The sequence below is a fragment of the Monodelphis domestica genome, chromosome 1 (genome assembly GCF_027887165.1).
Source record: "Monodelphis domestica isolate mMonDom1 chromosome 1, mMonDom1.pri, whole genome shotgun sequence".
Taxonomy (NCBI): Eukaryota; Metazoa; Chordata; class Mammalia; order Didelphimorphia; family Didelphidae; genus Monodelphis; species Monodelphis domestica.
Window position 1 is genome coordinate 227,770,050 of NC_077227.1, and position 26,838 is coordinate 227,796,887.

The window sequence follows — 26,838 nt, forward strand, 5'->3', positions numbered from 1 at the left end:
AGTTCCAGTCACAAATTAAAAACATATTAAATAAGTAGAACAGAGAAGTGCTAACATCTATTTGAAGGCCAACTTCTTACCAATAGGGGACTTCCTGGAAGGAATGGTATTTGAGTTCCAGTTTAAAAAATGAATAGGAATTGAAGATGCAAAAAGGAAAAGGGAGTCAGAGAAAGAGAAAGACATGGAGCAGGAAAGCACAGAAACTGCCCCAGGGAAAGAAGTAGTCTACTTTGACTGAACTCTATCCACAATGAAGCTCTTACTCTGCTAAGTACTGGTATAATATGAAGTAAAGTCAGAAATCTGCTGGTTACTAGATTGTGGAAGGCCTTGAATTCTAGGTAACAGGGAAAGGAGGAAAAGCAAAAAAGAAAATAAACATTTATATAGCACCTACTATATATCAGGCTCTGTACTAAGTGTCTTTTTATAAATATTTCATTTGATCCTCACCTTAGCTCTGGGAAGGTTGATACTGTTATCCCTTTTTTATAGTTGAGGAAACTGAGGCAACCAAAAGTTAAGTGATTTTTCCCAGGGCCACACAACCAGTAAGTATATGACGTCAAATTTTAACTCAGGTCTTCCTAATTGCAACCCCAAACCATACCTACTGCACCCTCAGCTGCCTCTAACAGAGGCAGAAACAGACTTTTAAAAAAAACCTTACCTTATCTTAGAATCAACACTACATATCAATTCCAAGGCAAAAGTGTAGCAAAGGCTAAGCAATTAAGAGTAAAATGCTTTGCCCAGGGTCAAATAGCTAGTTAGTATCTAAAGTCAGATTTGAACCTAGACTTGATCCACTCAGTCGCCTAGCTGCCCCAGAAACACATTTTCTTTTTTTTTTTTTATAATGCATATTTATTATCTTAGAATTTAAGAATAGTAAAAAAGTGCATGGTTCAAACCAAATAAAATTGTAATTAGTAAATGAGAAACAGATTTTCTAATGTAATCATTAAGCAGTAGGGAATCACTGAAGATTTTTGGATAGATGAAAGAGTGACTTCTGGGATAATTTCATTAAGCTTTGAATGCTGTGTTTTAGAAGTGTGATCCAAACAAGAACAATCAGAATAATGAGAAAACTCAAAACATAAAATACCAAGAAATAGGCATTGTCTTAGGAGAAAGAAGAAGTGAAAGCATCAAGTAATTTAAAAAGAAAAATTAAAAATCGCCCTCATCCTCTCATCCCTAATTTGGTAGTAAAGTGTGTCTGTATATAAAGGAGAAATAGACATCTGGCTGGGGTATTCGCCGTATATTAGGCTACTGGAAGGACTGGAGAGAGGATCTGGCTTTGGAATAAGAAAAAACTTGAGTTTAAACTCTGCCTCTGATGTATTTGAGCAATATGAATATAGGCAAGTTGCTTAACCTTTCAATGTTTCCGGTCAGTCTTTTAAGACAGTAAGTTATTTATCTATCAATGGAAGGAGTTTTCACACTAAGAATTCTCCACACCAATAAAAGCACTCACTAATGAGGATGATGCAGCAGAGTGGAGAAATGGGAACCAAAACTTAAAGGCTGTCATATATATTAGACTATTATGGTTATATTATTATAATTTGAATTGTACTTGGGGCATAGATATGAGTTGGGCCCCATTCTAATCCCTTTAATCGCTCACTATGTTATAATCATGTTAATCAGGTAGCATGCTGTTGTGGAAAGAATGCTACACTTTGGGTCATGAGAACCTGAGCTGGGATTCCAGCTTTGATATTAATTTGCTGTGTGACCTAAGGCAAATTACTCAACCTCCCTGAACTTCAAAATGAACTCATCTGTAAAATGTAGGGAATAATACTGATCCTCCCTCCCTCACGAGGTTGTTGGGAAAATATTTTGTAAACCTCAACTACTATGAGTGTGACCTATTATTATTCTACCAGGCTGTGTCCTCAGTATTGGATCTGACCTAGCCAGTCACTGATCCCCTTAATTAATTAACAGAAAGACAACTGACACTCCTGAAAACTGAAGCTGCTCTCGCCATGAGTCACCAAGCTCATTAGATGGGCATCCGGGATGGAAACCCAGAATTCCACATTCCAGCACACTTCTGTCTTCTTAGAAAAGATACTGGCAGTTTTAGAGGCTTTTAGAAATCCTTTTGGGAAATGGCTCCAAGCCTTTGGGACTTAAAGATAGGGAGTCATTGACTCAGATCCAAACTCTATACTTTCAAGCGGTCAGATAGGTGGATGAAAGGACCCACATCTTAATAGAGGAAACATAGGAGATCACCCACAGGTAGGACAAAGATTCAGGACCAGAAATCAGCCGTAGTTATGGCTCCTGAGAAGAAGGTAATACAAAGACTTTGGAACCAAGTTCACAAGACTGACTCAAGAGCTTGTGATGACTTGCTGAGCCAAGGAAGATACAAGGAGTGCTATGGCCAGAAAAAAAGTACAGGTCAGCTCAGTTTTTCAGACATACAATATCTGAAAATGCAGATTTACAAAACTGAGAAATCAAGGGGATGTTTGAATGACCAGAAAATCTTTTCATCTAATAGCTAGGAGTAGCTAGCATTGAAATAGCATTGAAAATTGAAATAAAAGTCTTTAAGACTTTTTAAATGCTTTCTATACTCTGTCTCATTTGGTCCTCATAAAAGCTCTATGAGGTATGTGCTTTTATCATCTCCCAGAATCAATACTATGTATTGGTTTCACTGCAGAAGAGCGGTAAGGGCTAGGCAATGGGGGTGAAGCGACTTGCCAGGGTCACACAGCTGGGAAGTGTCTGAGGTCAGATTTGAACCCATGACCTCCAGTCTCTAGGCTTGCCTCCCAATCCACTGAACCACTCAGCTTCCCTCTATTATATCCATTTTATAGAAAAGGAAACTATGGCTGAGGGAGTATTTGTGACTTGTCCAGGATTACACAGTTAACAATTGTTTGGAGGGCAGCTGGGTGACTCAATGGATTGAGAGCCAGGCCTAGAGATAGGAGGTCCTGGGTTCAAATATGGCCTCAGAGACTTCTTAGCTGTGTAACCCTGGGCAAGTCACTTAACCCCATTGCCTAAAGCTTTTCTGCCTTAGAACCAATACCAATATTGATTCTAAGGGAAGGTAAGGATTTTATTTGCTTGTTTGAGGCAGAATTTGAACTCAGATCTTCCTAAAGCTAAGACCAACATTCTATCTACTGTACCACCTAGCTGCCTCAGGATTCACCCAAAGAAGTTTTAATAAGTAAGCAAAGGTTCAAAACCTAAAGAACTTAAGTGGATAGCATTAGAGATTGCTGACAATTGAAAATTCATTCATTGGAAAATGAAAAACATCTTAGAGAGTATTGTATAATGTGTCCCAAAAGTCTTTGTGTAGTGTTTAAACTATTAAAGGCTTCAGCTTTTAGCTATCAATATTTTAAGCTATTTAAAGCTTAAAACTATGCTAAGACTTTGGAGACACTGTATATGTCAATGGGGAAAAAATGACTCAGCCTACCAAAAGACCATTTTCTTGAATATATGCAACCTCTCTGGAAAATACCAGATGCAAACAGCAAATGAGAACACTATTAATATAAGGGATTGAGTTAGCTTGATGTCTAGAAATGTGGGAAGGAAGATATAAAATGTTGCTATATATCTTTGAGTTATCAGTGTATTATAGCAACGTAAAGAGGCAAACTTGACCTTGGATCACATTGAGGGAGGCAGAATGTCTAGGATGTAGGAGGAGGTGATGTTAGTCTTGAGGCTTTTTCCCCCAGTCAGATCACATCTGTGCTCAGATCTGAATGCCACAGTGGGAAGGACATTGACTAGTCCTCAATGAGGACAACTAGAGGCGGAGGTACAGGAGGATACCCAGGATGACTAATGGACTGAAGATTGTGCCCTATGAGGATTGAATGAAGGGAGTGGTGCCATTTAGCCTTGAAAAGAAAGGACTTAGTCAAGACACAAGAGCTGTATTCAAATGTATAAAGAGCTATCATGTAAAGGATTTTTAGTTCGTACCAAAAGGCAAAACTAAGAACAATGAGTGGAAGTTAAGAGGTAGATTTTGTTTCGGGGAGGAGAAGCATCCTTACAACTTAGAGCTGGCCAAAAGTGAAATGGATGGTCATCTCAAGGAAGTAGTGGGTGCCCCATCACTATAAGACTTCAAGGGGAAGGTGCACAACCCCTTCTAGAAGGGATTCATCTCTAAGCTTTAGTTTCGGTTGTACTAATTGATTTCTAAAATCCTTTCCAGCCCAGGTTCTGATTCTATAATTGAAAATTATACATTGATTGAATTAGAAATATTTATACATTGGTTGTTTGGAATGTAGAAAATATCTCATAAAACACAGTATGATGCATCGTAATTAGTTTCCTAATTTAGCCCCCAACATTGTTTTACCCAGAGTAAATGAATGAACAAAATGTTTGCTATGTGCCAAGCTCTAAGGATATAAAGACAGGCCCTGCTCTCAAGGAATTTACAGAAGACAACATATAGAGGACAGTGGTAGCCATGGAGGGGAATTTTGTTTTGGAAAATTATAGGGATGATGAGTAGAGTCACAAGGTAGTAGCCTTAACTCTTTCCAGGACCAACCGAGAGAATTTATTTGATCCTCTTTCTACTGAATCCTTGGAGGGTGGGAGAGAGGAGGATACTCATGAAGGTGTGGCAGCAATTGAGAAAATAACCAGGAAGAGGGAAGTGAAGCATAACTAGAGCTAGGCCTAGATAGAGTAGGAGACTGAGGCAATCATCTACCCAGACACTGGGGAATAAGTTCCAGGGTTTAAAGATTTAAGCCCTTTGGTTAGCATAGTCGCTGTTGAGGAGATAACTTAAGAAGTGATGATATATGTGGGGGCAGTGAGGTGGCTCAGTGGATTGAAATCCAGGCCTAGAGACTAAGAGGTCCTGGGTTCTAATGTGGCCTCAGACACTTCCTAGCTGTGTGACCCTAGACAAGTCACTTACCCCCACTGTCTAGCCCTTACTCCTCTTCTGTCCTGGAACCAATACTGATTCTAAGATGGAAGGTAAGGATTTTTTTTTTTTAAGTGATATATGCTAGAGCTGGACCTAAATGTGTTTGTTGAGCAACCAAGGCAACCAGCCCCAATGGGAAAGGGAGGTACAAAACTGTACTAATAATACTATTAAAATTATATCAAGAAATATAAGGAGCTCATTTATTGAAGAAGTCTCCTATCTTTTTCCCTGCCTGTCTCCCTCAGGGGCCCCTCTGAACATTTGAGGAACATTTCTAAAGTGGGAAAAGCAAAGGGAAGAAGGGACAGGATCTCTAGCATATGGAACCAATGAGGAAGGAGAAGGATCTCCAGTAGCTTCCAGGGGGCACAGATCTTTTGCTGAGATTGATCCAGCAGAAAAAAGGGTGGATGCCTGGGTTTGGAAGGGGCTGGAGAGGTGTTGAGAATGAATGGACAGTGGCTAACTGTTGATATAGATCAGTGATAGTGAACCTTTTAGAGACAGAGTGCCAGGCCCTACCCTGACCTCACCCCCAAAACTGCGCCACCCTCAGAGACCTTATGCTGTTCCCCTCCTCCCAATCAAGTGCTAGGCACAACCACCCCCTTACCCCACATAGGGCAAGGAGGAAGCACTCCCATTGGGCTGCTGAGTGGAGGGGTGGGTAAAGTGAGGAATGTCCTTAGCACAAATGAAGAGAGTGACCTGAACACTCTGCTCCCCTCCAGCTCTGCTGCCTGTGCACTCCCATTGGGCTGCTGGACAGAAGAGTGAGAATGTGAAAAAATGTCATCAGACTCAGTGGAGAGGGGGAGAGGAACAGCTCCACCCAAGTCCCTCTGCCTTTCTAGTAAAGCATTCTGTGTGCCATTTTTGGCACCCGTTCCATAGGTTCACCTTCACTGATATAGATTGTTCAGAAATTGTGGTAGATGAATAAGGACCTCCTAAATTTCACTTTGGGTTGAAAAAGTTAATAACAAGGGTATTCATGGCCAGTAATATGTTCCTAAGAGCTGCCATCTCCAACCTTCCCACCTGCCTTCATAACCACAATCCCTTTGGGTCATGACCTTCCATACTCTCTATCCATATATCCCTGTCTTTGGGACCTGATTCAGAGTGTTTCTCATCAGCCCTTCCATGCCATCACCATTGGTATGTTTTGTGTCTGTATTATTACCCTTCAATTCTCTGTCATCATACATGTTATAATTGTTGGGTTTTTCTTAATGGAGCTCTTTTTATCATTTCTTCTTGGATGTTATTGTTACACAAAAATGCTAATGATTTGGTGGGGATTTATTGTCCTACTCTCTTTGTGATTTTGGACAAATCAAAGTTTTCATTTATTTTGCTCTCCTAACGTCTGTCCCTTACTAGTCTATTCTGAACTCCCATTCATGGAATATATTACCTATAATTAACTTCTTTATTTTATTTATGGCCCTTAGGAAAAATTGTGTATCTAGGGTAGCAAATTTAAGCACTTTCCACTGTCTCCCATTTCTGTATTACTGTATTTCTAGTTTTTGCTTCAGCTTCCCTTACATGAAGATATATATATGTGTGTGTGTGTATATATCTTATTTTTTGTTTTTGGAGAATCTTTTTCTGCCATACTTCATTCCTAAAAATATAAGTTTATGAAGGAAGCCATGCTAAATGGTAAAGATAGCTTTGTATCCTGAGGCCCAGTTTGATCCCTTATTCTCACTGCTTCTAAGGCCAGATTATCTACCCTTTGGTTTGATCTTTGTTCCCTACATCCTGATTGCCTTCAGGAAGGCACATGATCTCCTCCTAGGGTAAGATACAATCCTGTGAATTACAATATTTGTTTAGAGAAGATAGTATTGGTTCCAAGGCAGAAGAGTGGCACAAGTTAGGCAATTAGAGCTAAGTGACTTGCCCAGGATCACACAACTAGAAAGTGTCTGAGGCCAGATTTGAACCCAGGACTTCCTGTCTGTAAGCCTGACTTTCTATCCATTGATCTACCTAGCTGCCCCTTATGGCATTATTCTTTAATGGAACTCTTCCATTTCCTCTTCTAGAGTGAGACTATCTTCTTATCCCTCACCTCAATTGCTTTTTTCTTACTTGCCCAAAATTTTCCCCACTATTCTTTGTGAGGAATCTGGGTAGGCCTCATGGAAGAAGCAGCATATAAACCAGACCTTGCCTTAAGGCAGCATGGTAAGAGTATTTGGGCTCAAAGTCAAAGAACCTAAGTTTTGATCCTGGCTCTTTCTCTATCTCTATGACCTTGGACAACTCACCAGATTCCAGATCTGCAAAAATTGGGAGAGTAAATAGAAGCATGATGTAACTAGGCAATAAATTGATTAATCTTATTTATTGAGCACCAACTATGTGCCAAGCTCTGTGCTAAGACAGATTTCAGACAGATTTAAGTGTATGTGTAGGATACAGGGAGTTAGCAGGAGGAATGGGGAAAAATATCTATGGACAGAACTGTTTCCAATCTGATTTTAACTCATACATTTCTTAATAAACCTTTCCCTTCATATGGCCACTGACTTGGCACTTTGAGGTGATAAGCCTCCTGGAAGTTTGCCCTTAGAGCATCATTTTTAAAATATTTTTTTATTTTCCCAATTACATGTAATAACAATTTTCAAAATGTTTTCCAAAATTTATAAGATCCAAATTTTCTCCTTCCCTACTTTCCTTCCTCTCTCCCGGAGATGGTAAGCAATTTGATCTGGATTATATATGTATTATCAAAGGATCATACTCATTGGAAGATGTTGGTACCTGGAACGAGACCAGAAATCACCAAAGTGCTCTTTCAGGCTTGAGGGATGCAAGGTGATGGAAGCATCTTTTAGCGTGGGCTTTGGGCCATATTTGGGTAGCTTCCAGAGCGGTTCCTGGCAGCTGTCAAAGCAAAAAACTTTCATTCTCAAGAGAGCTAAACTCCCTGCTAATTGGTTCTGTGTAAACCCAACTCAGGCCTTTATACTTAACTGGCACTGAAACCCTGGGATCATTTCACCTCTTTTACCTCACAGTTGTCTAATCTGTTAAATGGGAAAAATAATATTTGTACTACCAACCCCACAGGGTTGTTTAAAGCATTTTGTAAACCTCAAAAGATTATAAAACAATGTTTATTATTATTATTTTTTACCTCCATCACTCTGCAAACAAGCCCTGCTTGATTTAACCTTCTTGCCTCTTCCTCTGTTCAGTGGTATTTCCTGATAAATAAGCATGATTAACAGTCACTTGAATAACCTGGTCCCTATCTACTTTTCCATATCATAATAATAATAATGATAATAATCATATTGAACTTTAGAGTTTACAAAATGCTGAACCTATGTTAACTCACTTGATCTTCATAACAACTTTGGGAGCGAGGTACTATTATTATTTCCATTTTTACAGATGAGGAAACGAAGGCACAGAGGTTAAATGAAATACTCAGAATCACATAACTAGTACATATGAGACAGAAGTTGAACTCAGTTCTTTCTGACTTTAAGCTCTATCCATTGTACCACTTAGCTGCCCCTAGAGTTTGGGGTCCAGGATTTGTTGAAGGGAGGATTAAAGAGCTAGAAGGGACCTAAGCATCAGAAAACTACTTCTGCTCAACCCTTTATGCCAGTTTATCCCAGAGCCCCTTCTGCTCTCCTAAGTAAGTCCAAGCCCCTCATTTTATAGTTGAGAAAAGAGGTCCACAGAAGAGAAGTGATTTGCCCAAGGTAATATAGCTAGTTAGTGGCCACACTAGGATTCAAACTCAGACCTTCTCATTCCAAATCCATTTCCTCTAAGACTCATGGTACTGAACTATAGTTTAGACTATTCCAAAAGGTAAACACACCTTGGAGCTGCTATACAAACCATCCCCTTCCCATATCCTGGACCATCCAATTAATGCAGTGCTTTGCTCTCCAAGTAAGATGTTTTCCAAGAACTATATTGGTGATCCCCTTCTTTCTCCAAGGAGAATGCTGAATTAGGAAATCTTCACTCTCTAGAATATTTAATCCCTGAACCCTCAAATTTGGGGACTGTTGACTTTGGGCCAAGGAGGCATGCACATTCTTGATTTTCAGGGTAGTCCAGAGACTCCAGAGGGGTACCTGCAATCCTTTGGAAACCTGCTTTTGCAGGGGATCAAAATTGATTTAATAATAATACTAAGGCATCATAATTTCTAATATGGTAAATATCAGTAGATATAATCCACATAAACAAAAGTCTTTTGGAGGGTCCTCAGTGATTTTTAAGAAAGGGTCTTGAGACCAAAAAGTTTGAGAACCATTGTTCTAGAAGAACTCCCTCAGTACCCAATTGCTATGGTCTATTAAGTTTGGAAAATCTTTGACTTTCAAGATCTCTGTTCTTCAACCATATGTAAGCACATGTCTACCTCTGCCATGTGCTTTTGCCATGAGTCACCATCAACTGCACCCAGGAGGAGGAAATTGTACATGGAAACAGACTTTCTTCCCCTTTCCCACCCAATAAAGGACTCCTCTATCATACATTGGCTTATCTTCTCAAGTCCAAGAGGAAGAAGGGATGGAACTGTTCTCACTGCTCAGTTTTTAGGATGGTGAGGAGAAGAACTTATCCCCAAGTTTGTCATCCCACCATCATGACTTTCAGCAAAGTGCCAATGGGCATGCTCTTATTCCAGGGATACTCCTTAAATGAAAAAGGCCATGCTTTGTAATCTCATCAAGTTCATTGGCATCCTCATCCAATTGACCATGATTTCCCAGACCGACCCCTAAATATCAATGTTCCCCTCCCTACCAATTAACTTTGTATTTACTCTTTATCTCTTCTCTATGTACTTCCCTAGGTATGTGTGTCCATGTTGTTCCCTTCCACTCCCCAGCAGAATGTATATTTCCTGAAAGCAAGCTCTATTCCATGTTTAGCTTTGTAACTCCAAAATCTATCACAGTAATTATGTGCCACAACCTGACATATAAATGCACAATAAATTTTCTCTGTAAAATTGAAGTGAATAGCCAAAAATGCATGTTAAATTCCTTTCAAACATGGCAAAGTAGATTTAAAATTCCCCTTTTTCGTCTTTTTTGCTTTGCTTAGCAGCTCCTTTATAAATAGTAAAGGTAAACCAAAACCCTTCCCAGGTCAGAGTTCATCACCAAATCTGAGTTAGGGGAGACCCAAGGGGACCCTACAAATTATTCATGTTACCCTGTGTTAAAGGTTCTCTAGGTTTCAAGCCTTCATTTGTAATAGATCTGACTTAATTCAGTCCTAAAGACCAGCTCGGGCTGGGCTGGTGGTTCTTTATCGAGATTGAAATGAAATGATCCACTCATGGACCAACTAGTAGTTAACAAAAAGAAGTTTACTTAGCCATTATGTGGAAAATATATTCAGCAAGGATATGGCACCAGTTTAGGTAGATGTAGCCCCCTTGGCTCCATATGTATTGTTTTGGATCAGATGGGTATCATGACTTGATGAATATCTACTAGTTCTAAGGGCACCACTTCTTTATGGGCTGGCCTTTTTATGCTCCAGCCAACTGGAAAGCCACAATAGCTTGAACCATACCTTCCTATATTAAGTTTCATGAAGAGCTACTTATCCTGCCTTTTTGGGGGGAAAAAACTAACCTAGCCTACATGGCAGGGATTTGGATAGATATTGTTCTTACTACCCTTAACTGACAAGGTTCTACAGATATTCCAGAGGACCTGCCACTTCTTAAATAGCTTTGGGACTCTTACTTGACAGATCTGACCTTTAGTTTGTAAGAAGCCTGGCTTGAGCAGCCCTAGATGAAGAGTTTATTTAAGGTAAAAGAAAAACAAAAAAGACAAGAAAAAAGTAAACACAAACACTAAAGGAGTATGACTGCATATGGAGAACAAAGACCTGAAATCCCAGCCTTCATCTCCCTGCTTCAGAAAGTCCCAAGTCCAGAAGCAGCTAGGTGTCTCAGTGAGCTGAGAGCCAAGCCTAGAGATGGGAGGTCCAGGTTCAAATCTGGCCTTAGATACTTCCTAGCTGTGTGATCCTGAGCAAGTCACTTACCCTCATTGCCTAGCCCTTACTGCCCTTCTGCCTTAGAACCAACTCACTGTATTGATTCTAGGTTAGAGGTGAGGTCTTAAAATTAAAAAAAAAAAGTCCAAGTCCTAGGTCTGTGATACAATAGTGCATCTCTAGGTGAAAAGCACCAATGATGATTAGAATATCAAGGCAATAAAGCAGATGATGTTCTAATCCCAGCACACTTACTGATGCTCATCAACATGGCAGGGTCATCTCCAGTAAGGTAGCTAAGAGACCATTACTATCTTGTATTTAGTCTGTCTAGGTGCCAGCATTTGCCCAGTATCACCACTTTTCCTAAGGTGATGCTGATTCATCAAGGGCATGGCTTCTCAGAGGTGGAGCACCTGACCCAGTCAGGAACAGAATGACAAAGAGATTGTTTCACAGGGACAAACTTGACACTGAGATGGGGAAAGGGTGGATTTCCAAGTTGGAGGCAAGTTGATGACTATTCAGAATAGACTGGCATAAAGAGCCCCTTGGGGAAGGCCTAGCCACCTACCTCATCTGGAATGAGAGGGATCATATGGTCCCAAGCCTTCTAGAGCATAACATCATGGGACCCATGTCTAGATTGGTGGTGAACCCAATCCCCATTCTCTGCTCCTCTCATAAAAGCATCAATCTAGTTGTTTAGTTTAGCAAAGAACACATATCTCTAATGAGTATCACATGCTTACAGTCAGCATCGTAGAATTGTATTAGCTAATTGTAAAGGCATTGTAAAATTCCTCCACTGATCCTCGCCCGAATGGATAGAGCCTTTTTGATTGTCCAGTCCTTTTGTTTCCAGGCTACAGATCCCCTTAATCAGACTCATAGCCACTTTCTACCAAAGGGCCCTCACTAGCCATGCAGCTCATAACTCAGCCCACTGGGAGAACATTCCAGAATCCCCATCCCTTAAGGTATCCCCCTTTACTGAATTAATGGCCACAAATGTCCACTTTCACATGCTTCTTGAAGCCATTGGAGAATGAAGCAAAGTGATATTCCTCAGGAGTCAAGTCATCATAGGGACCCACTGGGATAGGAGGCAGGATGTCAGATCTAGGACTGGTGGTCTCAGCCTCTGGCAGAATTGCAACTTGTTCATAAGGGATGTGAATGCCCAAGGGAGGGGTCATGAAGAGCATGACCTTGAATGTGCCATTTTCATTTAATTATAGAGACTTCTTGTGCCCTACTCATAAAAGGAACCCCATTTTAGGTGCTCCAGTGCTGTAACCTATTTGGTGCTACCAGTCAAAATAGGCAGGCTTGTAGGTCACTCAAGCATACCCAGGTGGGGAATGTTGGTTCTCTGAAATTCAGAGTCCATTTAGCTTCAGAGTTTCCTTTTTATTTTTAGACTGTGGAGAAGCAAGCACCATTAGTTTGTTCTAGACTGTTTCTAGAGTCATCTAGAATCCCTTCTTCCATAATATTCCAATATATCTTGATTGAGCAGGCTAGACTCTGGATTTTCTCATAGTTGATCTCCCATCCATTGCCCCTCATATGGGTCACCATCAGATCTAGGGACTTTGTCACCATGGCCTTGTCTTGCCTGGTCAACATTAAGTCATAAATATAGTGGTGGTCATCAATGTCCTCAGTACTCGAGATCCCTTTCTGCCTATCACATCACAGTTTGAGGAAGAGTTCAGGTAGTCCTAAGGATGCTAAAGGTAGAATGGACTCCTTTCTAGGTAGAAGAAAACCACTCCTAACAAGTCTCAGACACAGGAATTAAAAAATAATAATAATTAGTGAATTTAGTGATCCCATACTACCCCCAAGGGATCTTGGTTATCTGATACCATTAATGAGGTCGTCAGGAATAGCCTCAGCAAGTAATGTAAAAACTCTGAGTGTGCTCCCTGTAGCCCATAATGATCCTACCAGGTGCCACTTGTCTTCTCCACTGGTCTTACAGGGCAATCATAAGAGAGAAGTGGCATATCAAAAGGACTCTGACATCCTTCATCTGCATTACAAGAGGAGAAATACCTTTTACTCCTTCCCTTGACAGGACCTATAATTATGTGGGGATTTTTTAACCCTTACCTTCCATCTTAGAATCAATACTATATATTGGTTCCAGGACAGAAGAGCAAAAAGAGCAATGTGTACCCCAGGGGCGCACAGCTAGGAAGTGTCTGAGGTCACATTCGAACCCAGGGCCTGGCTCTCCATCCACTGAGCCACCTCCCTGCCCCCATTTGGTATTAATAAGCAAGATGGCTCAAGTAAATCCAAAAGTCTCCCTACTTGGCCATACCCTTAATAACTGGGATAGAGGCTACTACTATAAGCACTCAACTGTAGGTATTAATTTCCCAAAAATCATTCTATCGATTTCCCTCAGTGGTCTGAAATCCTACCTTCCTGTTGGAAACTATAGTACCCTTATGGACTTGTCAGAGGTTTCCTGATAGTAACCTGACTGCCAATGTCCAGCAATTCCAAGTAGGGATGGGTTGGGGCTTTAAAGAAAGCTTTAGGGCGGAGGTGGTGGTAGAAGGGCTCTTACTATACCAGCGCTGAACACTTTTACAAGCAACCCCATAGATTAATGATCAGTTCCTTCCTTATCAACCCTATGTTTCAGAAACAAGCCAAGGTGCATTTTATCAGCCATACTCAGAATTCCTATTTGCAGCAGCAGCCACATTTGCCCAAGTAGCAACTGCGACTGTTCCTCTCTTGTGCAAATTTCACCAGTTAGTCTGTCCACCTCTGTCTGGTGGTACAACATGGGAGGCCCACAGCTAAAGCTTGAAGCCATTGAGGTAGGACACCACCCATAAGGCAGAGTCTAATTTCCTTCCCTCCTCCAAACAGATTGGTCATAGGACATGCAGGGCCTCAGGTGCCTGGATGTGGCTGGGGGATGGGGAATGCCAACCCCTTCTCTTTTAGGAATTTTGCCACCTCCTTGCTTGGCCCATGGCCTTTCTGTTCCTAGCCCAAACAGCATCACTCCTTCACCCCTTAGTCTTCAGGGCACAGGTCTTAAAATATAAGATCTCTGCTTGCTTCTAGTTGCTGAATGGGCATGGACAGTTTACCCTAACTTTCCTTATTTATGCTAGTGCCCCAGCTTTTCTAAGGTTAGAAATAACCAAGGAATATTATTTTTATCCTCTGTGTATACTTCAACATCTGCTGGTATAATCTCTTCAGGTCAATGGAGTTTTAATCTCTGTCCCATTGACTGAGTTTGCTCTCATAGCTGCAGTTCCAGCCTCCTGTGTGGATCAAATTCTAATTCTTTTATTTGCTACCTGTGTGGCGTTGAGCTTGTCCCTTAACCTCACTTGGTTGCAGATTCCTCCTCTCTAACATGAGTGGGATAGACTAGACCCCTGAGATCCATACTAGATCTCAGTTGATTACATAAGTAATGTTATAGTGGATATTCCTTTTGGGGATGAGTTGGGTTGGATGGCTTCTGAGGAGCATTTTTTCCCATCATTTCCCACTGCCTCTCAATGAGAAAGTTCCTCATGTTGAAGGCTTCAGATTCTATAAAATGAATCGAGATTCCAATTTTATCCGTTTTTCAAGGTGAGGATTTACAAAATGAGCTTTTCTTTTAAATTAAAGATATTCTCTATTGCCTGTCATGACTAAGGAAAAATGGAATGCATTTAACTTCCCAGGAGGATGTGATGAAATGTGACCAATCCTTTTCAGAGTTCTTCTATTTACCTCTCTGTCTTCATCTTTCAGAGTGAATCATCCTTTAACTTAATATCTGAGAAATGTGACATCTTATCGATTCTTTGTGACCATCCAGAAAATAGGATTTACCAGAGGAAAATTCAGGTAAGGCCAAGGGTATTTAAAATAAATAAGGAGAGGAAGATTTATGTGGTTTTCTGTTTTGGTCACGACTTGGGATTTCATCCTATGGGAACTCCCAATGTGAAAATTTCCTCTGTACACTCAAAATGACATCTCCCAGTCTTGGAGAGTTGCTGGGATTGCTGTGAGGTTAATTTACTTGCCTGTAGCCCCATAGTTAGTATATGTCAGAGGGAGGACTTGAACCAGGTCTTCATGATTCCACGGCCATCCCTCAAGTCACTATATATGTATTCCCACCCCTCACGCTTTCTTCCTTTTTCTCTTATTCTCTCTTTCTTAAACACACACACATCCCTTCTCTCTCTGATAAGCACATTCAACATACACACACTTTTTCTTTCTTTTATACATATACTCACACACTTTCTCCCTTTCTTTTAAACCACACATATATATTCTCCCAAACACATACACTTTCTCCCTCTCTCTTACATACATGCACACACTTTCTCCCTTACACACTTTTTCTAATATACACACTTGCTTTCTCCCTTTCCCTCTTACATACATGTGTACATACTTTCTCTTACAAACATTCTCTCATATCCATACTTTTTCCCTCTCTCTGACACAAATACACTTTCTCCCCCTCTTTTTCTTGCATACACTTGCCCATGTTTTCTCTTACACACATACTCTCATACACACACTTTCTCCTTCTCACTTACACACACATTTTCTCCCTCTCTGTCTTACTGTATATTTTTATTACTGCACACTGATTTTGATTTTTATATTACATACATGGACACATTTTCTCTCACATATACTTTTTCTAATATATACACTTTTACTTTCTCCCTCCCTCTTACACACACACTTTCTCCCTCTCTCTTTTTCTTACAAATACATGCACACACTTTCTCATACACATGTACTCTCATACACACTTTCTCCCTTACACACCTATATATACACTCTCACATATATCCACATACACACATATGACTTTTTTTCTTACACACTCATTCTCTTACTCTTTCTCTCTGTATATATACATATATACATTCAGGTTCACATGCATGTTTCCATTGTGTATGTACTATGTATATATAGGATACAGTATTTATGTGTGTATATTTTTGTTCAGATCTGTGATTTCATCCATATAGCATCTCATCTGTAATTTATGGCCTTGGGAGTTTCCTGAAGTATTGAAGAGACTAAGTAATGTGTCCATCAAATATGAGACTTATTCTTATACTCACACTTTTTTCAAGCTTGTAGTTTGGGGGAGGATGAGGGGAAAAGAAAGTCCCCAGGTTCAGTTGCAGACAGTATCCAGAGATTAGAATAAGTTCCTCACGAAGACTAGATTGATTTTCTTTTTGTGCCTGCCCAGTGAAAATGATGTCAATAACATTTCTGCCAAATCTAAAGTGGTGGTTTTTAAATGCCATATTTCTTTAGTGCTTTATAGCTACAAAGTACTATATATAAGCTTTATCTCATCTGATCCTCACTAGGAGGACTCTAGGGGATAGATAGTATGAGAATTATTCCCATTTTATACATAAAGAAACTGAGGTTCAAAAAAGTTAACTCACTTCTTTAAGATCACATAAGTGATTGTAGGTGGCACAGCCAAGATTCGAGCTTCAAATTGCCACACTAGCACTGTTGCCTTTCAAGTGCAAAACAGCAAATCACCTACCCCTTTTAAGAGTGGTCTCTGCTATTAGGCCAATGAGTCTGGTCAAAGAAAGAAAAGGAAGGAAAGAGGGAGAGGGTGGGAAAAGAGAGAGAGAGAGAGAGAGAGAGAGAGAGAGAGAGAGAGAGAGAGAGAGAGAGAGAGACAAAAAGAGAGAGGGGGGGGAGAGGGAGACAGAGAGAGAGAAGGGAGGGGAAGGAGGGAAAGGAAGAAAGGAAGGAGAGAGAGAGAGAGGAAAAGAAAGGAAGGAAGAAGTGGAAGGAAGAAAATAAAAGAATTTGGGGGTGGGTTAGCTGCTTGGCATAGTGGATACAGCTCCAGACCTGCAGTCAGGAGGACCTGGGTTCCAATGTGGCCTTAGAAACCTCCTGTGTGACCCTGAGCAAGTCACTTAACCCCAATTGCCTAGCCCTTGCAACTCTTCTGTCTGAAAATTGATTCTGAAACAGAAGGTAAGGGCTTAAAAAAGAAAAAAGAATCTATCTCTGCTTAATACCACCAATTCTTATAGTTTCAGGTGATCCCATAACCATCCTGGTTCTCCTCCTTCCTCTCTTAACTCCTCTTCCTCTGTCTCCTTAACTGATTCTTTTTCCTTAACAATGTTCCCCAAGATTCTGTTCTCTGCCCTTTCCTCTCCTTTCTCTAGACTCTCCCTTTGGCAGTCTCCTCCATGACTATGGCTCTGGCCATCGCTTCTTCTCGGATGATTAAAAAACTATCTATTTCTGACTCTCTCCTGAACTCTAGACCTGCCTCCCCACCTGGATATGTCTCACAAGAACTTCAAACTCAGCCTGTCTAGAGCTAAGCTTTTGATCTTTCCCTCCTAACCTCCTTCATCTGACTTCCTTGTAGTTCTCTCAGTTGGTCGACCACATATGAAAGAAGCTTTGGTTTGTTTTCTTTGATTCTTCCCTCTCTTTCACTTCTTATCTAATGATGAAGATGAAGAAGAAGATGATAGCTAGCATTTATAGAGCTCTTTCAAGTTTACCATTATTACCTCATTTGATCCTCACAACCACCCTGGGACGCAGGTGCTGTTATTTCACAGATTTTACAGAGGAGGAAACCGAAGCAGACAAAGGATAAGCCAGTCACAAAGCCAGTGTCTCAGGCTGAATTTTGAACTCGGATGTTTTCAGGTGCCTCCTCACTGCCATATCAAATCAGTTATCCAATTCATAAGATCCCTCTTTCATTTATACTGATTGCCTTTTCTCAACTGAAACTACCAACACAATTGCAACTGTTGTTCAGTCATTTCAAGTTGCCTCTGACTCTTTCCCCACATGTCAAAGCCCCCATTGAGGTCCCTGGTCCTCTTTGAAGACGAAGGACAAACACCAACAATGGGTTGGGGGGGGGGGCAAAGATACTGGAGTGGTTTGCCATTTCCTTCTCCAGCTCATTTTACAGGTGAGGAAATTGAGGCAATTAGAGTTAACTGATTTGCTCAGGGTCACACAGCTAGTGAATGTCTGAGGCTAGATTTGAACTCAGGTCTTCCTAACTCCAGATCCAGAGCTCTATCTTTTGCACCACCTAACTGCCTTATTATTTTCATTATCATTATCATCATCATTACTTTACTATCTAAAGCTATGTTTTTCTTTTCCCCAGGAACTCAGCAAAAGATTTTCTGCTCTACGAAAAACAAAAGGGGATGGGAATTGCTTTTACCGAGCCTTGGGTTATTCCTACTTAGAATCACTTATTGGAAACAGCAGAGAAATTCTCAGGTAAATGACTGTATAGATATTTCTTTATTTACACATTATATCCTCTATTTAGAATGTAAGCTCCTTGAGGGCAGGAATTGTTATTTGTTTTGTCTTTGTCTCCTCTTAATTTAATCCTTCACATACATTAGTTTTTTTTAATTGGATTGTATTGGAATATTAAATAATATATTTGATCATACCAAAAGCCCTAGGCTCTAAACTCAGCTGTTTCAGCCCATATGTAGAAAGTAATAAAAGGAGTGTGCTGGAGCCAGCTCAATTTTGGAGAATTGATTGCTACATTTTCATTGTGAGCATTTACACGAAAGCTACAGACCTGGGCTTGCTTTATTGTTTTATTGGCTGTCTAGACTTTATAAAGTGATGGAGAAACAGTTAATGATACAAAATAGACTTAAAAACGTGTCCTATGTGCATGTTTCCCCCCAAAGTGCTGATTATTAAAAATTTACTAGCATATACCACTGGTTAGAATCTTTGAAGATATCTTCTAATGGCAAATAATAATAAACAATGGAACAAGAGACTAAGAACTTGAGCTCTCATCCAAATTCAGCCACTGGCTTACCTGCATTTCTTTGAGCAAGTCTCGACTTTGCTGAGCCTTAGTTTCCTCCTCTATAAGATGATCTCTAATGAACCTTCCCCCTCTAACATTCTCTATTCTTTTTCATATTGTGTGCTGCCTACCTTCCAGTTCTTACATTCTATGTTCTAGGTTTCTTTTTTGTTCTTACGCCCTATGATTTCATATGTCTATGGAATCACCTTTCCTGGTGGGCTTGAAATAGAATTATTTGCTCCCCTCAGATAATAGGATGGTCCTTGAAGGCAGGAAGACTTCCCCAAAGTATCTTCCCCAGATTCCCCAACTGATTAACTGCCAAGTCCAAACTATCAAAAATAAATTGTTTTAGAAGAGTTAATCAAATAAGTCAAGCCAAAACAAAAACTAAAAAAAAAAAAACCCTCCTAGTGGCAGGAAGTTCTCAAGCAAAAGTAGGTTGATCATTTGTTGGGTAATTATAGAAATCCCATCTCTCTTCATCGATATAGTGGATAGAGTCAGGAAGACTCCAGTTCCCAGCCTCAGACAACACTAGCTGTGAGACCCTAGGCAAGTCATTTAAACTCTGTCTGCTTCAGCTGTAAAGTGGAAATAATAATAGCACCTACCTTCCAGCCTTATTATGGGGATAGAAGTAAATAATCTTTGTAAACTACTTTGCAAACCTAAAAGTACTATATAATAATAATTATTATTATTGTTATTGGCTTTATTTATATTACCTGGATAGCATTCAAAGGCCATCTAGTCCAACCTGCTTATTTTTTACATTTGAAGAACTAGACCAGGAAGGTTAAGTTACTTGCCCAAGGTCATACCAGTATGGAATGGCACTGCCCTTCCTTGAACTGAATTCCTCTGATTCTGCTTCCAAACTTGTCTCCTCCTGTATGCGAGTGTCTTGGCTCCTCTCCAAACCAAAAGTCATGGGGGGAGGGAGGGGAGAGGTGGGAAGGCTAAAAAGACTAGGAGTTTCCTGGACATATTTTTGGAGGAAGGTCAGTGCCTGGAGAGGGGTGAGAATGTGGAAGGGCTGATTTTGTTAGCCTGGATCTCATTTGCCATACTTGGATTCATAGAATCACAGTGTTGGAAGGGAACTCAGTCCAAGCCCCATCCAAAATATGAATCTTCTCTATAATGTCCCTGACAAATGATCATTCCGACCTCCCTTAAAGACTAAGTATTAGGTAATTCACTAATTCTTAAAGTTGGTTTTTGTTTAGGCATTTCTGACATTTCAACTTTTTATGACCCCATTTGGGGTTTTCTTGACCAGGATACTGGAGTCAACTGAAGTCCATAAGAACAAATTGCCCTATTATCTTCTACCAGTCTTTCCTTTTTTGTGCTAAATATTCTCAATTACTTCAGTGGAGAAGATGGTTTTGTTCCCCCTTTCTCTGAAGACAATACAGTGTTTTAATACCTTCCTCAGAAGACATTACAGTGTTTCAATATTCTTCCTAAAACACTGAGAATTGAACAGAAGATTCCAGATAGAGTTTGACCAGATCAGTGATGATACTGCCACCTCCCCAGTCCTAGACACTATTCTTCTCTTAATGTAACCTGAGTCCCATTTGCTTTTTTTTTTTTTTTTGATTGCCATTTGTAAAAGACCTATGACTTAATTGTAGGGAGAGGACACAGTACCATAGATTGTTACATCAGGAGGAAATGACCCTGGAGGATCCCTGTTCCATAGAAAATTTACTTAAGCTTGTATCCACTAAAACTTTTAGCTCTTTCTTTAAAACTGTATCTCTTCCATCGCATAGTTGTGTGATTGATTTTTTGACCCTGTGTGCAGTACTTTACATTTATCTCTAATTCAGTTTATATCCTCCTAGCTTCAGCCCACAACTCTCAATTCTTGAGATATTTTTGGATCCTGTGTTTGTAGTCCATTGTATTAGTTTCCACTCTTGAATTTGTATTTTCCACAGATTTGGCGAATGTCGCCTTAAGCCAAATCACTAATAAAAATGTTAACCTGGACAGGATGAAGGACAGATTTTTCCAGGAAAGAAGGAGCTCAGTGGGGCCTAGAAATATGTAGGTTTTTTTTTCCTAAAACATACCACTAGAGGGCATGATCCTCCTTCATATTTGGCAACCCTGGAACTAACTGTTTATTCTGTTCTATGACTTCTGAAAAGAAAAAGAACACAAAAACACCCCAAACAACCTGCTCAAAGTGATTATAAACCAAACCTGGAAAACCTGCTTTCAGATTGGCCTATTTAAGATCCAGGAGAATACAATGAAATCTTAGTTTTCCCAAAGGAGAGGTAGTGGGGTTTGAAAGGAAAGAGCACATAAAAAAAAAATCCTAACCCTTTTATTTTGGGGTTTTGGATATGTATGCTTGTGTTCTTACAACAATGACCAATATGGATGTGTTTTTCATGACGATAGAAAATTGAAAAAAAAAATCCTAACTGGAAATGACTTTCTGTTAAAGATTCCAGAAGGGATTTGGAGTGTTTTTAGAGGTAGTACACCATATGCTCCATAGACTTGTCCTAAGATCCCTTTTATTATTTTGGGGAGAAGGAAAAGCTGTAAGATTGAGTCAGAGGATAAGAAAAGATTGGGGAAACATGGGTCTATCAACTAACTCATTATAGGAAAATGGGCAACACTCTCAATTTCATTACCCTTATTTGCAAAATGGGAATTTAATATATATAAAGATTTCGCACTCCCTATCTCATAGAGATGTAAGGAAAGTATATTTGTGGGGAAGCTAGGAGCATCAGATAATGGTTAGAGCACCAGGCCCAGAGTCAGGAAAACTTGGATCCAAATCTGGTCACAGATGCTCTTTAGGTGAGTGACACTGGGCAAGTCATTTAACCCCCATTGCCTAGCCCTTGCTGCTCTTCTATTTTAGCATTAATACTAAAACAGAAGGTAAGAAATTTTAAAAGTAGAAAATAGAAAGTATATTGAACTAAATCTGGCTTCAGACACTTCCTCCTGTGAGCACCTGAACAAATAACTTGACCTCCATTGCCTGGCCCTTCCTACTCTTCTGTCTTGGAACCAATTCATAGTACTGATTCTAAAATGGAAATTGAGGGTTTAAAGAAGAAAAAAAAAAGAAAGTATATTGGAGAGCTTAAATAGTATAGAATGTAGATTATTGTTAATTATCATACCATAATAAGTGTCCCAGTGGATACAACACCAGGCCTGGAGTTGGGAGAATCTGAGTTCACATATGACCTCAGATATTTCCAAAGCTATGTGACCCTGAGTAAGTCACTTAACCCCAATTGCCTAACCCGTACCACATTTCTGCCTTGGAACTGATTCTTAGGATCACTTCTAAGACTGAAGTAAAGGATTATATTTATTATTATATTATATTATATTATATTATATTATATTATATTATATTATATTATATTGTGTTATATTGTGTTATATTATATTGTATTATATTGTATTGTATTATATTGTATTATGTTATATTATATTGTATTATATTGTATTGTATTATATTATATTATGTTATATTATATTGTATTATATTGTATTATATTGTATTGTATTGTATTATTTCATAGCATAGCATAGCATATCACATCACATTATATTGTATTGTATTATATAATTTTGTATTTTATATTTTTATATATTATTTGTGTTATTGTATTAGTTGTTATAATGTTATATTTTATATAAAACATAAAAAATAATTATATACATATATACATATAAAATCACATCCCATAATTGCTCCCTATAGGGGCTATCTGTGCGGTTGAGAGCATAGGCTGCCTTTGGGGACAGTAGCCCCTGTCCTGACTTCCTTTTATAGAAATAAGAGAGATGAGTAGCAGTAGGGATGTTGTGAGCCTCCAATGCGCTAATGGCTGGAGAGCATGTTGCAGCCCTTTAAGCTCTAGACAAATGTCCGTACTTCTATTGCAGTTGTTGTGTTTATCAGCATCCCACTGAGCAGGACTCCACTCCGGTGATCACTCCATTCCCTGAGCCTCTCTGGAGCTCAAACATTGTTTCCAGAGTAATAAGGAGTGCGCTGGCAAATGTGTAACCGCCCAACTCTCCAGAAGAAAGAAGGGTTATACACTCCGACACTTTGTTTACATTATTAACACTTTCTTACGTCTAGATAATCAACAGTACAACCAGTCTAGCCTTGATGCGTGCGTGTATCTTTGCCGGTTTCCCCTGGGTAAATGTTCGCTCTGAAATTGAGCAGTCTGGTCAGAGCTGGCTCCGGCACTTCATGGATAATTAATAGCAGCGCTCAAGATGTTAGAGAAACTGTACGCAGAGGGAGCTCCTGATACTTTATTCACCACCCTCTAATGTTTAGGTTCAATCCCTTTCAGGTTTAAAGAACGCGTGCTACAAACGCCAAAAGACCTTTTAGCTGCTGGCTTTGAAGAACACAAGTTCAGAAACTTCTTTAATGCTGTAAGTAGCCTATGAACCGATAGCCTAAATGTCTAGATGAAAATACAAATGGGAAGAGGACGGTGGCACTAAGAGGGCGCAAAGGCAAGAGCTGTGTAATGGTGGTCCATTAATTCAATTCTCTGAGCACACACACACACACAAGGGCATCTCCCACCAAGAGACTGTCTGCAGGCAGTAGATAGCCTTCACCCTCTGGGCTGTTGTTTCTAAACTGGCTCTTCTAAAATGGTTGTAGAACCCATTGTGTGAGGGGCAGGCAGAGCTAGGGAACTTCCTATCCAAGCCGAGTAGCTGGGGGAGGTTAGCACTTGACAACAAGCAGGCTAGCAGTGGATAGACAGCTGGCCTGCAAGTCCAGAAGACATGGGTTCAGGCCCACCTTTGACACATATTGGCCGTGGCACATGACCGTATGCCCTTAGTCTCTCGGTGTCCCAGCCAACTATATACATTGCAGAGAAGGTAGAGAACATGTGTCACTGGGAACACCTTAACCCAAGGGAATCACAAATCCAATCTAAAAAAGAAGCTGATGTTTGACTTTGTAATGCCCTTCGTGTCCGTCCTCTTCCCCCATGTTTAGCAAGTCCTCTGACCCAGTGCTGTTGCTAGGTCATGTATCTGTTGTTGTCATTCAGTCATTTTAGTCATGTCCAACTCTTCCTGACTCTCTTTGGGGGGGAGGAGGTTGGCAAAGATGCTGGACTGGTTTGTCATTTTCTACTCCAGCTCATTTTACAAATGAGTAAACTGAGGCAAACAGGGTTAAGTGACTTGCCCAGGGTTACCCACCTAATAAGTGGGTGAATCCAGATTTGAACCCAGGTCTTCCTGACTACAGACCATCTAGGTACCCCTATCATATATATGTGCCTACGCTCTATGTTGATAAATCAGTGGTGCTTCCATGAATGAGAGAGCTAGGGAAAACGTGGAGCGTATTTAAAGCCAAAATGGCCATATATTAACATTCTAATGTAGGAGAATGATAAAGTGCTGAGCTCTGACCCAGGCCAGCTTGAGACTCTACCATACATAGCCAAGTTTCATTTCCCTTATGGTTTGGAAAGAAGCAAATGATCCAAAAATGGAAAAAATGCTATTGCTGGAATGTAGATTAGATCCTGAAGGCGTACGAGTTGCCATGACCCACATTCAAATTCTGCCACTGCTATTTATTGTGTGTATGTGACTTTGGTCAAATAGGTTCTCTTTCTGTGACCTCCATTTCTTCAGTTATAAGATGAGGCGGTTTTAGGAGGGCTAAATGATCTCTGCAGTCTAGTTCTAAATTTGCCATCCTGTGATCCTGGATCTGAAACTCAGGCCGACACACAAGCCATTTGTCCCCCTTTCACCCTCTCTTTTCTGACCTAAAGCTTATTTGCCCCCACGTACGTTACCACTGTCTCCAGACCAAGTGAGCCACAGAGTGGAGGTCCCAAGTCATGAGAGTTAGAACTATGGAAATCTGGAGCTAGAAGAGACCTTAAAACAAATAGAAAATAGAAAAGGGGGCTACTAAACATAAGGCACATCTTGACTTAGAAAACCACGTGTTAACATTACCTCTTTTGTGTTGTATTTTTATCTACTTTGTTAAATATTTCTGGATTATATTTTTAATCTGGTCTAGGTCACACTCAGGAGTGTTGTGGTGATAGGCTGTGGGCTTGACAAAACTACTTTAATATATCAAACATCTGAGCCTTAAGACTTAGTAATATTGGAGGCAGCTGGATGACTCAAGTGGAGTGAGAGCCAGGACTAGAAATGGGAGGTCTTGGGTTCAAATTTGGCCTCAGACACTTATAATCAATACACAATATTGATTCTAAGACAAAAGTTAAGAGTTAAAAAAGAAAAAAGAAAAGACTTAGTGATATCTATTCTCATGTTTCACAACTATTAGTATTTAAAAATAAGTTTTGGGGTTTTGTTTTGTTTTTTACAAATCTGCAAAGCATTCACTATGAAAGTTATTCTTATTGCCCATTAACTTTATTTATTTTTTTAAACCATTACCTTCTGTCTTAGAATCGATACACTGTGTATTGGTTCCAAGGCAGAACAGCAGTAAGGGACAGGCAATTGGGTACTTGCCCAGGATCACACAGCAGCTAGGAAGTGTCTGAAGCCAGATTTGAACCTTCTGTCCCTAGGCTGGGCTCTCAAACCACTTAGCCACCCAGCCGCCCTGCCCATTTACTTTAAAAAACTGACTTTTCCTTCTCCTTGTGTCCTGCTCCTCTCTCCCACCCCCACCCCCAACCTCCCTTGGCCAACGACCCCCAAGCCTTTCCAAATCACCCTACTGTATGTAGTGTCCAGATTTTAACCAGTAAAGAATATGGGACCTTTTTTCCAAGAATAACATTGTTTATTAAAGGGGCATGCAATTCCCATTAACAAAGAATGGCTCCATTTGGCCCACTTCCTTCCAAAACAGAGTAAATGAGTCCTGCCTCTTGGTTATAAAAGAAGTTGTTTCCTCTTTCTAATTGGTCAGACAGTTCAACCTTTGGACCTCTCCTGACATTCCCCGTCAGTGGATATTTTTGAGAGAGGAGGATTTAGAGACCTTAACTCCTCCCTCATTACTTCATCACAGAGAAGACCAGTTCAAAGATGGCGGAACCTCCAGCCATGTGGCTGGCCTAGTATACTTTTTAAATGGATCAGAGTTCATCATGGTTACTCAGCCCTTCCTATAATCCTTGAAAAGTCTTAACAAAAGAAAGAAGGTCCACCTAGAGGGAGGAACCCGAAGCTTGGAGGCAGACTGTTTCGGCCCGACCTTGGAGGAGCTAAGAGGAAAATGATTTCACATAAATATCACAATTCAATATTAATTTTCCTCACCACACAGGTTGTGGGGGGCTGACTAGTGCCAGTAATTAATATGGGCATCTTGTGCTCCTCAGCTTTGTAGGTTATATGAAATGTTGATTCATTCACTACCTCAAAGTTCAATTCTCTGCTTTGCTGCCTCAGGTTTTACAGTTTTCAGTGTCCAAAATATTCACCCTCCGTCTTTCTGCCTTTTGACTTCCTGCCCATTCTTTAAATGCTAGCAGTTTCATGAAGCATTCTCTGATTTTCTTCCTCTGAGCCCCTATCAGTAACATCTTTTCTCTATTCAGATCCCAGATAACACATCTGCTTGAACCTAATGTCTTTGTCACAGAATGGAGTGTGTGTGTGTGTGTGTGTGTGTGTGCATGCATGTATATATGAGTGTAAATAATCAAAGGGCTTAGGCTGTCAGGGAATGTGGAGCTCACTTTTTATAGATGACTAAACTGAGGTCCACAGAAAGGAATATAAACTCCAGGAAGGCAGGAACTATTATCTAAATTATATTCATAAAGGCATTTGATCACAGAGTGTAGCATGTAGTAAACAACAAATGTCTGTTAGAATTTTAACATTTTTAATCCCAAGGAAGTGGACCTTTTCTAGAAAAACACCATAATCTAGTTTTCTA

At 40.1% G+C, this 26,838-nt stretch overlaps 1 protein-coding gene and 1 long non-coding RNA gene across 3 annotated transcripts in view; one reads left to right on the plus strand and one right to left on the minus strand.

The window, feature by feature from the left end:
• Positions 1–26,838, plus strand: part of OTUB2 (OTU deubiquitinase, ubiquitin aldehyde binding 2) — a 32,359-nt gene that overhangs the window by 2,912 nt on the left and 2,609 nt on the right. For both annotated transcript variants that reach the window (XM_007472578.3, XM_007472577.3), the window contains 3 exons: positions 14,789–14,884; positions 18,204–18,322; positions 23,264–23,348. In XM_007472578.3, the coding sequence (XP_007472640.1) occupies positions 14,789–14,884; positions 18,204–18,322; positions 23,264–23,348 (300 nt within the window). The remainder of the gene's footprint in view (positions 1–14,788; positions 14,885–18,203; positions 18,323–23,263; positions 23,349–26,838) is intronic.
• Positions 896–19,222, minus strand: LOC130456295 (uncharacterized). Its single transcript, XR_008914930.1, has 3 exons — positions 18,894–19,222; positions 16,135–16,260; positions 896–8,211 (listed from the first exon to the last, which is right to left on the minus strand). It is a non-coding gene; the product is annotated as an uncharacterized LOC130456295 (long non-coding RNA).